Source organism: Montipora capricornis, chromosome 9, assembly GCF_036669925.1.
Source record: "Montipora capricornis isolate CH-2021 chromosome 9, ASM3666992v2, whole genome shotgun sequence".
NCBI lineage: Eukaryota > Metazoa > Cnidaria > Anthozoa > Scleractinia > Acroporidae > Montipora > Montipora capricornis.
This window is the reverse complement of record NC_090891.1, coordinates 17,728,593-17,741,812: the sequence shown is the minus strand read 5'-3', so window position 1 is coordinate 17,741,812 and position 13,220 is coordinate 17,728,593. Positions and strand designations below refer to the sequence as shown.

The window sequence follows — 13,220 nt, the reverse complement described above, 5'->3', positions numbered from 1 at the left end:
GCGCCGTTCCTACCAGCGTCATTTTTGAGGAACTACCACACCCCCGTCATGTTAAAAAAGTTGAAATAGTAACGAAGCGATAACAATAACGCGAATTTATATTTTGAGATGACGTTCTCGTTGCCGTCGCCGTTGTCGTTGCTTAAGCTCCCTAATGGCTCCTGTCGCAACTAGGAATTTAAATAGACTACTGATAATAAGGTACTTCCACAGCTCATCCACTTTGCAATAAGGAATCAATGGATTATTGTTTTGTTTTAGGCTTAATCACCTTCTCTTTTGTATACTAAAAGTCCTTAACCGGATATGAAGCCAAAAAATGTAGGTTAATCACGTGGTATTAATAAAGTTAGACGGGACAAATATATTTTAAAAATGTACTGACTCTTAAATTATGAGTAAATGTGCTGAATATTACATGGCACTAAATGGTTGTAAATGTTGTTTACATTCAATGTAATAAATTAAGTCTCGATCTGTGATGGATGCTGCTATCACATTTTCGTATTATTTATTTTTTGGTCGGCTGATGCTAGATATTTGCGGGAAAAACGTGAAGGTAATGTGTGCTTTGCAAGATCCATGATTTTGAAGTAAGCACGAGCAATTCCTCGTCCGGCTACTCGGTTGCAGACTAATCAGGAGGGCTTGACACCATAGCCGTGTTTTCGCGAGCGGTTTTTGAGGTCGCCTAGTGAGTGAAATTTCGTGAAAACATTTCCTTTCCCAACTTGCTTAAAGTTAAGGGAGTCGGCAAATTGCAATAGAATTTTCATTAAACCACCAAACCAGGTAGCTTAAGCGAGTTGGCAATTACTTTCGGCCAATGAGGAATCGCTTGCGGTTATTAAAATCGGAAATTTAACAGGCGTGCTATTTTTATTACTTGAATTATTGCATTGGCCATTTAATCTTTCCCGTAAAAACACGTATCATTTTTGAATCGCTAACGTTTTATGTTTAACCGGAGAATTAGGGAAGCAGATGTTCGAAGGAGTAATAGTTGTTGAGTTTTATTTCTCAGTGATCGAGTTCCGTAAGTATAAAACTTAAAAATGGATTGCTTTAAAATCAGAAGAGAACCAATTCACCGCTGCTGTTGAGAAAAGTGTATGCCGGGCAAAACCTTGACAAGTTGTATCTCGGTAGCCTGAAAGTTAAGATATAACTTGCCTGTGTTTAAATTAATTTGAAATAAAGGGAATAAAGAAAAAAATGTCCATTTTTTAATTGCATGATGCTGGCCGTTGTAAACCGTGTTTTAGAAAATATTTCAATTTGATTTATTGTGCCTCTGGACCGTATTTTGACTCGTCACGCATAATTATTTAAAAGTAATTTGAGATATTTGTCGTCATTAAAAACTTTATGACGAAGTCGGGCCAACCAATGTGTCGAGATTAACACCTCTCTCTCCTTTGTCTCTCGCTCTGCCTTATAGTGTGAGTCTTGTTACAACTCCCACTGAGATTTAGGTATTTTTTTACCTAAACAGCGGGGACCCACATTCCTGACCCAAGTTAAGTTCCTCAAGTACATTGCGTTCATGACCACCTATAGCGCGTAAGAAGTCAACACCCAATTTCATCCAAAATGATTGCCAATTATGGCAGTTTCAACATACGACATTCCTCACTACACATAGCTACTCCTCTAATGTATTCGTGTTTCTTCTTTAACATGTCTCCACCAATGGCAAAGCATAAGCACTTCTTTCCTAGCTCAAAGAACTCACAATTACTTCTTCAATGCTCCCTGGCGAAGGGCTTACGCTGAAAACGTTAGCCACCCAATTTTTCTCCGGTGGAATCCCGATCTTATCAACTCGCCGCAGTAACAAAGCCTCCCAAGAACACCAATCCTTGCATTTAAATGGCCTGCCCTGATGCAATAAATATAATTACAGTTACCTAAAACAGCATGTGGTTTTATAGTCACAACTATGAATTGCATTGCCTCTTGCAGTGCTTCATCCACGGAAATATCACTATGTTTTACTCATCCGTGAAAATCCTTTTTCGCTTTTTTTCTACCATGCAGTTTTTTTTTCACATAAATCATTTTAAAAATGAAAATTCAACAGTGTAATAGAATGTCATTCTTTCAAGTAGGGCAAGCAAAACCACTTGGGCCGGGAAAAACTTTTCACATGTGACGTAATTAAGGTGTCATCTGTTTGGTATTTTTAAGATAAATTATTTAATACGTTCAGGTCATCCTGAGTGTGTTTTTCCATTGCGAAGCAATTCTGGCGAAACCTCAATATAACTTGAAGGTGGCTGGTTAATATGTCGACCCTCTGTTTTCCTGTCAGGATTTTAATCCTTGGGTTATTTTTAAATATACGTTACGGAGCATTTGCCAACTTTGCGATGAACAGTTTTCACTATTTAAACATTACTCCTTTGATGCAAGTTATGGTAGATGCATTCGAAGAATGCGGACTAAGTTGTCTACAACACAATTATTGTTTCTCTTTCAACGTCGCAGCGTTTAGCGACATAAAAAAGCAAAATACTTTATGCGAACTGTTAGCCAGTGACAAATATAAGGAATCGCATAACTTTGTGGCCAGCCAGCAGCATCATCACTTCAGCATCACGGTGAGTAACGCAAACGTTCCATTTTTTTTATTAGTTGAAAAGACGAAGCATTGTCATCAGAAAATCCATCTTTTTTTCTCAAAATGTTAAAAAAAAAAATAATAATAATAATAATAAAATAAAATGAGAAATAAGAAAATACGTGACGTTCCCCAACAATGTCGGCTCATTTGCAATATATATTAAGGATAATTTCGGCTTTGAGAAAAGAGGCTGGTAATATGGACGAAAAAGTCACGATAGCTTGCTTCGCGAAAAAAGGTATCTCTAAGAATTCAAAATCGCTTTCACGCAGTCACTGCTGTAAGTTAATTCTGCATGCCAGAGATATATTGATCAAGTGAAAACTCAATTCGAAACGGTCAAGTAACTTAAATTCCTCTGACCGTGATGGCGGACCAACATTAGCCAACATTTAGAATTCAATAGACGTCATTATCCTAGGCAGCTTCTCCAATTCACAGTGTAAATTAAAATAGCGAGCGGAATAATCACAATGACGTGTTATTTTTTAAGACTCCTTGCCACAACGAACCTTGCAAGAATGGGGCAACTTGTTTGGCTAAGTACGATGATAACAGCTACGATTGCCCATGTATAACAGGTTACGGTGGCAACTCTTGCGAAACAGGTATTTTCAAGATTATTAATTGTACATATATTTTTTTAAGGAAATCAAGAATTAAAAGGAAGGAGTTAAGATTTCATTTAACCAGAATATCAAATTTTCCTTGAGGCATCTGAAATCAACTACATTTGTAACATAAACAGAGCAAAATTACTATTATGTTGATTACATGAGACGGAATTTGCCATTAGCTTCTTTAAATTGCCCCGCGGGCAAAATTACTTTCATTATTATTTTTCATGTCTTTAGGCAGGGCTGATTTTATTGCTTTGGTGGTGTTGTACAAAGATTTAGGGTTAATGTCACTGGTATTTTCGAAAGTTGTAGAAATTGCCCTCGTCGCTGCTCGCCGGAGGCAATTTCTGCAACTTTTGAAAATACTCATGACTTTAGTCCTTAATTTTAGGCAGCAAGACATACTTCCCTCGAGGCATCACATGTCTAATTTTTCCTATAAGAAACAGGGGCACAATTAAATCACTTCAACGTTTTGAACAACCTTTAATTGGTAATGAAAAAAATTGCAAAATTTTTACAAGACTTTGTCAGCAAGCGAATAGCTCAATAATGCCTCTTGTTTTCTCTTCAGTTCGCTGGGTCTCGATGAAAATGCTTTTGGTGAAAAGCCAAGTTCTGAGAAAAACAAATTAATGGAAAACATAATTTATTAATCCATGATTCGAATCCCATTTGCTCTTGTTATATAAAAAGATTGGCTAGACCTGTCAGAAGTGCTAGATTTCTATCTCATATGAGCCATGTGAGCGTTAGCCCCACTGATGGGAATGGGCCCACACAAGGACGGAGAAAAACTCTAATCAGGGTGGGAATTGAACCCACGACCTTCGACCTTGTAGTCGGTAGAGCGGCGGAGATCTAACCCGAAGGTCGTGGGTTCAATTCCCACCCTGGTCAGAGTTTTTCTCTGTCCTTGTGTGTGCCCATTTCCATTAGTAGGGCTAACGCTCACATGGTTCATATGGGATAGAAATCTAGCACTTCACATTACACTCTATTCAGTTAACTCTGTTTAAAATATAAGTGCTACACGGCCAACGTTTGTATAAACGTAACCTTTCCTTAGACCTTTGAGACCTCGTTTCCAACTTCCTCGAGTCCAACTCTGGCTCACGCAGTTTATTAAACATTTCACCTTTCCCGAAACATTCATTCTCGTCACCACAGCCTCGGATCAACCCAAGGCTCCGGGAAACTCTCTGTAGGAGGACATGCGTCGTAGAGTTCTTATAACCAAAAATTGGCTATTTGGGCCTGAAGGAGCCTGCTCACTCCTCGTGCTAACATGAATGCACCAATTCGAGACGCTTTTGATTGTTCTTCAGGAAAACCAAAGAGGAGACATTTTGTTTCAGGGTTTCCCAAAGCTCTTTTCTCTCTCAGTCAAGAGAAGAGCTCTTGGGTCGAGAATACGAAACATAAAGAAGTCTTGACCATGCGGTCATTCAAATACTACGATTCTCAGTTGAGTATGACACTAGGGAAGTTTGGTGACCAAGTGTCAGCGTTAAAGTTACCATGTTGTCAAGGGCAACTTCCTTCGTGTCCAAGAGTAACTTTTAGGGCCTTGACGTCACGAGTTTAGCGATGAGCCCGCCAAAATCTACGAATAGTAACGGTTAAATTCAAACTGGCGACCGTTACCAGTTAAATATTAAATGTTACCCTTGGAAACGAAGCCAGTTGCCTTTGACAACATGGTAACTTTAACGCTGAAACTTTGTCACCAAACTTCCCTAGTGTCATACTCAACTGAGAATTGTGAAAAAGGAGGCCCGGTCAGAAAATTCCAGCCTGTTTTGAGCCGCATGTGACATTTTGCAGAAAGACTCGCGAGTACTCCACCTCTTTCGGGGTTAACTCATCCCTTTTGATCGACTACCAGTAGCTTGATAGATCACTCACTGGTCACGTCGAACAGTGGCTTGGGCAACTCCTGGATTTTCTTTGCAGGCTTCTTTCAAACTGATTATTAAGTTGTTTTATTTTCTACATCGACCTCATAGGTCGTTCCGTAATGTGATAATTTTGTTTCGTGAAATGCAATTTTCAGGCCCGATGAGTAACTGTTGGTAACCTGAAGGCTTTGAAAACTCTTAACTGCTCTTCAACTCATGTGAAGGAAGGGTCGGATGGATACGTTACCAGAATCTAGTTATTACTTGCCTTGAATCATGTAAAAGCAATCTGGCTTTCTTTCAATTTTCAGAAATCACTTTCCATTGGAAGCTCGATGGGACAGACAAACATATCAAGTAAGGCAATTAGCATTCTTAATTGAACTTTTTAAAACTATCACCATTAAGCTACCGGTCGTGGGTTTGACTTCCATTTTTCCCGCCTCTTTGAACAGACAGACACACAGACAGACAGAGACAGCCTTTATTTTAGCACGATGATAACAAAGACTATGCAGCTTATGGGGTCGTGTTCTTGGTCCCTTTCCTCTGACTATTATTCTACCCCAGTAAAATTTCTGTTGATGTATTCTTAATGCTGAACGACTCATGAAATGGTAAGTACGGAATTGATGTATTCATTGAAACGCCCTGACTTACAGCTGTTACCTGTAACTCCCTCGCCCCTCAGCAACTCTTTTAATTTTTCGAAACTAAATTTGAGTGGACGCCAATCAAATGTTTCCATGGCAGTAGTCCTGTTCACTTGTCGGCTGTCAAATTCGTCATGGAAACATTTGATTGACGTCCACCCAAATTTAGTTTCGAAAAATGGAAAAAAGTCGTCGAGGCCGCGTGTGACTGGTAACCGCTGTAAAATCGCAGTAAAGCTTACTGCGATTTATATTATTCTGCGGAATCTCATCTTCAAGCGCCAACGGCCAAACTGCGTTTTGGCTAAAATTATTCAAACTTCCAACGCCAAGCCACGAAGAGCTGACCCGAAACCACAGCTACCGAAATCACTCCTACCAATCAGCATCCTTGGTTCCCACGGTACATTCGTACTATCGAACTCCACGCCGATGGAAACCGATGAAATATGTGCGAACTGTATTGAGGAACCGCGAAAAAGGTATCATAATGGTATTCGAGCAGTAAACGAAGCAAAAACTCCAATTCGATTCCGGTACTCTTCGGAAATTTGATTGACGGTTTTAAGTGGTTATTGCAATGTTCCATTCTCCTTTTTGGGCATTTTGGGCGTCATGAAATTAGATCACTTTGCCGACATAGCCCCTTTGTTAAGGTTCAAAATGCAATCAGGTTGACAATCAAACGTAGTTTAATGCTACATGGTTTTGAGCATTGTTAATGTGGCTTAAAAAACTTACAATCAAAGACCCAACGTTCGCACACCCCTGTCTGGTTTCTTCGTCATGGGAAACTGAGAAAAGGAAAGGAAAGAAAAGGAACTGGAGCACTAATTGAGACACTGTAAACTGACATTAACAATAAACGTCAATCAAGTCAAAAAAGACGTTGTACAATTAAAGGTATGGGCAGTCAATAAAAAAAAAAATAATGCTCATACGTTATAACAATGAATACATTTGATTCGACACGGCAGAAATTCGACGCTTGAATTGGTACCGCATTTCTGCTGCAATTTTGCCACGGCCTGTTGAACTTGAGGCAGAAATTCGACAGGACATTTAGAAGTCGCATTTCTGCAACGTCGAACTCAAGTCAATTGACTTCGACACGGCGGACGTGCGACGCTTGAATCGGGCCTCAATCAGATGTTACATTGTACAATAAAGACATAACAAAAACTTTAAAGTTTAACTTGTGCCATAATAGAAGAGAATATGACTCTCAAGTGTTCTTTCGAAAGTTAAGAAAAGTAATGATCTTAAATTTCTTCTCTATGAGGGACTCTGTAGCCAGGCATGAGAATGCACTGTAGAAAATAAACGATAGATATGGCTTTTCCTGTTTCAGAACCCTTTTAGAAAATTCGCATTCCTCTTTTACCTGGTTGCGCTGAATGCTTGAACCTGCACGTGCTTTGCTTTGAACCCCTCAAATATGGCTGAATGAATTGTCAACAATTATCACTCTCTAATTCTTCTGGAATACCCAATCCTGCAATTTGAATAACACCCTGGATTACTTGTCATCTCCTTTATGCTTGACATCTTGATAAACCTTGAATGGTAGTCCATTAGCACAAGACATTTCCTCAATCAGGTAAAATTCACGAGACCTTGTAATTGGTTTGCGTTATTTCTGTGACACTAAGTAAACTTTTCATTTTCTCGGTAGTTTACGTGGAGCTGCAATGTTCATTCAGCAAGATGGCCAAACAGTTCTGTTCTTGAACGGCAGCCCTGGAACCTTTGCCGAAACCCCCGCTTTTCCAATCCGCTCGAAAAACTTGACCATTGCCGTGTGGATCAAATTGCTGACCCGTTCAAATCAACCGGTTTATGGTGACTGGTCAGCTCCTTTTTCCTTCCGACTCTTTGTTGAAAATGGCCCTTTCCGCCTGCAAGTTAGAGACGGTAACGGGAGAGATCTTTTAACTCCATCTACAGGTGGAAAGTAAGTCGTTTCAAATTTCTCTTATGCCTATCGATAGAGATAAAACACAAAAAGCAAGGGAAAATGTTGAACTTTAGGAACAACGGAATTGACTAAAGACGTGATTACTTAAAATACATCAATTCATTCTCTTTTGCATTTCCTACTCGTTCTCCAGTCTCCTGTTTCAACTACCCTCTTCACCCTCGTGGAGGCAGTGCGGCTCAGTGGTTTAGGCACTTGTCTTGAGATCCGGAGATCCCGGATTCAAGACCCATCCTGACCGCTGGTTGAATTTGATCCTGATTCAACTTCCCGGCTGCACTTGTAAATAGCTAACTGGTTTACCTGCGGCCAGTTGAGATTCTTTAAAAGTTGTTGTTCTGGCCACAGTTGTTCAAAAGATGGATAGCGCTATTCACCGGATAAATCACTATCCATTGGATACGGTAATCGGTTTTGCCATTACCTATCCACCGGATAGTGACTTATCCGTTGGACAGCACTATCCATCGTTTGAACAACTGGAGCCAGCCTGGTCTAAATCTGTTGTTTCATTTATTTCGTTTCAGTGGCCCTGAAAAGCCCCTTTGGGAAGTGTTCAACAAGTACTAAATATTTATGACTCATTTTTAAGATCAGCGAAGAGGAAACAACCAATTAACCCTCACGTCCATATTATTTCCATGCAGTCGCTTAAGTTCTATTGATGAAATACTTGGAGCGACTTCCATTCTTCCAAAATCCTGCGGAATAGCATTTTTTCCAATCCAACACGATCACCTTTGCGAGTTCCTCACCAATTAAACTATAAAAAATAAAGAAAGCGGAAACCGGCCTCGAATAGTAATGGGGCCAGAACAACGGAAATGGCAACTTGTTCGGCGATTGGGGAATCTAAGGTCAACATCGTAAGGTAGACCCGAAATTCCGATACTTGATTCCAGAAAATATTTATGTTCCATTCTATCCTTTTCCCGGAAGAGTTCCCGAAGTCTTTCGTTGTATGGAAAGCGTCCTTAATTTAATCCTTAATACAAAGAATTAACAGATATTCGTTTGCTGATTTCAAAATTGTTTATTGACAGTGTGGTCCCTATCAATCGATGGAGTCACATTGCTATCACATGGAATCGAGCATATAGAAGAGCGAGATTGTTCATCAACGGAGACAAGAAACAGGAAATCACGGTAGCACAGGAGAGAGATATTGATTTCATGGATTCTGGCCACTCAGTTTACGATATTGGTTTGAAGAGGGACGGCGGCACCGTGGCGCATGCATATTTCAGTGATTTGATGGTCTTCTTCAGGGAGTTGCAGTTTTCTCCTTCTGAAAATGTGAATGAGATAAAAAATGTAATTTTCCTTACTCATCCACTTCACAATTTTGTCTAATTCTTTTGCTCTGGACTTATGACCACGACGGATTTCTACGGCCAAAGGGATATTTTGCGTGAGTACTTACGAGGAATTTGTTAAACTGTATCGAGCGTTGCATTTAGCTTACCCACATGTACATAAACGGACACTTTGATTATAAAGTTGAATTCAATGACAATGATAACGATATCGATATTGATAATAGAGCACACAGTTTGCTGGTTAACTGGGTTGAAATTTATCATGGCAATTTACGAAAAAAAAAAATCGGTCACACGAAAAAGTTTGTTAGTAAGAGTACCTTAAGTTTGCTAAGGTAAAAATGTCCAAACAAAAAAAAGAATTTGGTTTCACTTTGCATAGGTGACCATTCTCAATCCCATCTTTCAAAAATTCTCATGAAAGACTTGTGATTAGCTATAAAGGTCTGGTTTCGCGGGAAAATCAAACTAAAAGTAACTCGTTCTGCAAAAACGCCATACAGTCCACAAACACAATAGACTGGGGTCTGGATGGGGGAAAGGAGGGAGGGTGGAAATGTCATTAGTCAGCTAAAATCTCTTCCATTTGTCACTTAACTTTTGGGCCATCTGTCAGTTGTCAGTTAACTGGCTGCTAATAATTAACTGGAGACTTGATCAAAAAACATTCCTCTTTGAACCATAAATAAATAAATAAATAAATAACTTAATTAATTAAAATATATTAAATACAAAATCCTTATTTTCTACTATTTTTTCATCACCATCCCAAGGATCTCAATTTAACACAGAGAAATGCTAAATTAACGCCTAATTTTCAACTTGCTCATTGATGACATCAGTCATAGTATCTCTTAGGACCTCAACCAATACACCTTACAAATACTTTCGAAAACGAGCTCGTGCTGGACTTCGGGATTTGGAAATGGAGGTGCTATGCCGTGGTCCTTAAGTTCGAGGTTGTCGTCTTTCGAGTCAGTCTGGTATTCATCCACTTGTGTAGGTCGCTCATCAACAACAGTCACTAAGAAATCGACGAGTCTTCCACGAACGTTAGTTGCGTCAAAGAGCGTGTCGTCACGTGATGAAGTGCCAACTCATCTTCAGCCTCTCTAAGGATTACTCAAGGTAAACTGCTGGGGAAAGGGTCCCAACCTCGATCACAGGGTCCCATCGGAGTACCCGGAGAAAACGAACTATTCAGTTTATTGCGTATTCGAAGACGTACTTAAGTGGACACCGTATTTACTCGTATAAGTGCCGCCCCGAACAAGCGCCGCCGCAAATTTCAGTTTCGTTAACGGTCGTTGCCATTTAGACGACACTTGAATTAAAAAAATTTTCACTGGTAAGTTTGTCCATTGCAAATGACGGAAAAAATACGTAATCTAGAACTAGATTAGCAGCGTATGTCACTTGGAATGTAGAACAAAAAACTCAGAAAAAAATTTGGAAAAAAAAATTAAAAGTTGAGTGAATGATATCGCACTCAGTTCACTGGCTGATGAGCAATCGCACTTAGCCACTATACTAAAAAACGAAGCTTACTCTAACACTTCATTGAAAGCTAACCGAATAAAAAGGCTTGGTTACTTAGAACGGCATCAACCGTCAAAAATGCCAACGACCACCCTCAAATATTCGCCACATTTGGGACAAAAAAAGGAAATAAGTGCCACCTCTAAACAAGCGCTGCGGTCCCGATGCAGCGCTTATTCGAGGAATTTCGTCCAATTAAAAAAACACTAAAAGGTAACTCTAACAGAGTATAGGGAATTTCTTTGCGTCAAAATCGATGTTCTTCAGCTCAAAGTGATTATATTTCAGTGCTCGTCCATTAAGTAAAATGTCGTAAGATTCAAATGGTGACCATCAAATGACGTTTCTATTACTCTCCGTACAGAAATATTTCTGTGTGGCGTCCAATTTTTAAAAAAGCTCCACCCTCAAATAAGCGCCGCCCTCGAATAAGCGCCGCACTTGAAGCGCGAAAAATTCAATAAGCGCCGTGGCGCTTATTCGAGTAAATACGGTAGTTCGTCCAGACGCTTAATGCTTCTTGTACCCTTCTTCATACAAGACGAATTTAACAGACGCAGAAAAAATTGTTTGCCCAAGTTTGTCTCGGACGGATAATGCATGTTACACCGTTCGTCCCGTCTTTACACCAGATAGATAACATGAGAGACGCATATTTATTATGGACATGCGTGTTCAATGATGGTCGAATGCTGCATCGGAATCAAGACGATTAAAGCCAAGGATAGCTTTTAATAACGCCACAAGCAGACATTTCGTTTTCCTATTCGCGTGGCCTTCATGTAACTGATGTTTTGGAGTCAAGTTGTTAATGATTAATTTTTAACAGACGTATTGGAAAGCTCAGCGTGACGGTTGCGGCCTGGCATGAACGCTGAACTAAAAAAAGTCTACGTTATAATATATTTTAACCGAAAAAGGCTATCAAAAGTCGGAAATTTAAACGATTATCAAAGAAACCAGATTTTTTGTCAGTTCTCAATAAAACCGACTATAAATCTTAAATTTTCAGCTATTTGTCACTTGTCAGTTAACCCCAACCAGACCCTCACAGTAGGTCACTTTCAAAAATACCATAATGTTCTTTGTTTACCTTACAAAATTTTGCATAAGCATTGTTTTTATCTTTTCCTTGTTCCATTGTAAGTCCCAAGAAAAACTGGACTGGAAACAATGCTTATGCAACATTTTGGAGTACAAACAAAGAGTGTTACGATATTTTTTTTAAAGTGGCCTATGAAGTACGTTGTACCCTCCAAATCAATGGCTCCTGTCGCAACTAGGAATTTAAAAAGACTACTGATAATAAGGTACTTCCACGGCTCATTCACTTTGCAATAAGGAATCAATGTTTTTTCTTTTTCAATGGATTATTGTTTTGTTTTAGGCTTTATCACCTTCTCTTTTGTATACTAAAAGTTCTTAACCGGATATGAAGCAAAAATAATGTAGGTTAGTCACGTGGTATTAATAAAGTTAGACGGGACAAATATATTTTAAAAATGTACTGACTCTTAAATTATGAGTAAATGTGCTGAATATTACATGGCACTAAATGGTTGTAAATGTTGTTTACATTCAATGTAATAAATTAAGTAAATAGTTATTCCTTAAATGTGTGCATAGCCCAAAAGTCTCGATCTGTGATAGATGCTGCTATCACATTTTCGTATTACTTTTTTTTTTGATCGGCTGATGCTAGATATTTGCGGGAAAAACGTGAAGGTAATGTGTGCTTTGCAAGATCCATGATTTTGAAGTAAGCACGAGCAATTCCTCGTCCGGCTACTCGGTTGCAGACTAATCAGGAGGGCTTGACACCATAGCTGTGTGTTCGCGAGCGGTTTTTGAGGTCGCCTAGTGAGTGAAATTTCGTGAAAACATTTCCTTTCCCAACTTGCTTAAAGTTAAGGGAGTCAGCAAATTGCAATAGAATTTTCATTAAACCACCAAACCAGGTAGCTTAAGCGAGTTGGCAATTACTTTCGGCCAATGAGGAATCGCTTGCAGTTATTCAAATCGGAAATTTAACAGGCGTGCTATTTTTATTATTTGAATTATTGCAATGGCCATTTAATCTTTCCCGTAAAAACACGTATCATTTTTGAATCACTAACGTTTTATGTTTAACCGGAGAATTAGGGAAGCAGATGTTCGAAGGAGTAATAGTTGTTGAGTTTTATTTCTCAGTTATCGAGTTCCGTAAGTATAAAACTTAAAAATGGATTGCTTTAAAATCAGAAGAGAACCAATTCACCGCTGCTGTTGAGAAAAGTGTATGCCGGGCAAAACCTTGACAAGTTGCATCTCTGTAGCCTGAAAGTTAAGATATAACTTGCCTGTGTTTAAATTAATTTGAAATAAAGAGAATAAAGAAAAAAAATTCCATTTTTTAATTGCATGATGCTGGCCGTTGTAAACCGTGTTTTAGAAAATATTTCAATGTGATTTATTGTGCCTTTGGACCGTATTTTGACTCGTCACGCATAATTATTTAAAAGTAATTTGAGATATTTGTCGTCATTAAAAACTTTATGACGAAGTCGGCCCAACAAATGTGTCGAGATTAACACCTCTCTCTCCT

General features: G+C 39.0%; 2 protein-coding genes across 2 annotated transcripts in view; both read left to right on the top strand.

Moving 5' to 3' along the window:
* Nucleotides 1-2,291: 2,291 nt before the first annotated feature.
* LOC138016968 (uncharacterized) lies at nucleotides 2,292-9,615 on the top strand. The gene is made up of 5 exons (XM_068864158.1): nucleotides 2,292-2,603; nucleotides 3,120-3,234; nucleotides 5,459-5,504; nucleotides 7,476-7,754; nucleotides 8,822-9,615. The coding sequence occupies exons 1-5, from the start codon at nucleotides 2,373-2,375 to the stop codon at nucleotides 9,129-9,131; spliced, it is 981 nt and encodes a 326-aa protein (XP_068720259.1). The 5' UTR covers nucleotides 2,292-2,372; the 3' UTR covers nucleotides 9,132-9,615.
* Nucleotides 9,616-12,786: 3,171 nt separating this feature from the next.
* The window catches only part of LOC138017385 (uncharacterized), an 8,371-nt gene continuing 7,937 nt past the window's right edge, over nucleotides 12,787-13,220 (top strand). The window contains exon 1 of the mRNA XM_068864483.1: nucleotides 12,787-12,838. Coding sequence (XP_068720584.1) covers nucleotides 12,787-12,838 — 52 coding nt within the window. The remainder of the gene's footprint in view (nucleotides 12,839-13,220) is intronic.

Bases quoted from the DNA above. Each gene is read 5' to 3' on its own strand.
- LOC138016968 (XM_068864158.1), top strand. From the start codon at position 2,373: ATGAACAGTTTTCACTATTTAAACATTACTCCTTTGATGCAAGTTATG. The intron at 5,505-7,475 runs GTAAGGCAATTA...TTTTCTCGGTAG, and splicing joins GGGACAGACAAACATATCAA to TTTACGTGGAGCTGCAATGT. The intron at 7,755-8,821 runs GTAAGTCGTTTC...GTTTATTGACAG, and splicing joins ACTCCATCTACAGGTGGAAA to TGTGGTCCCTATCAATCGAT.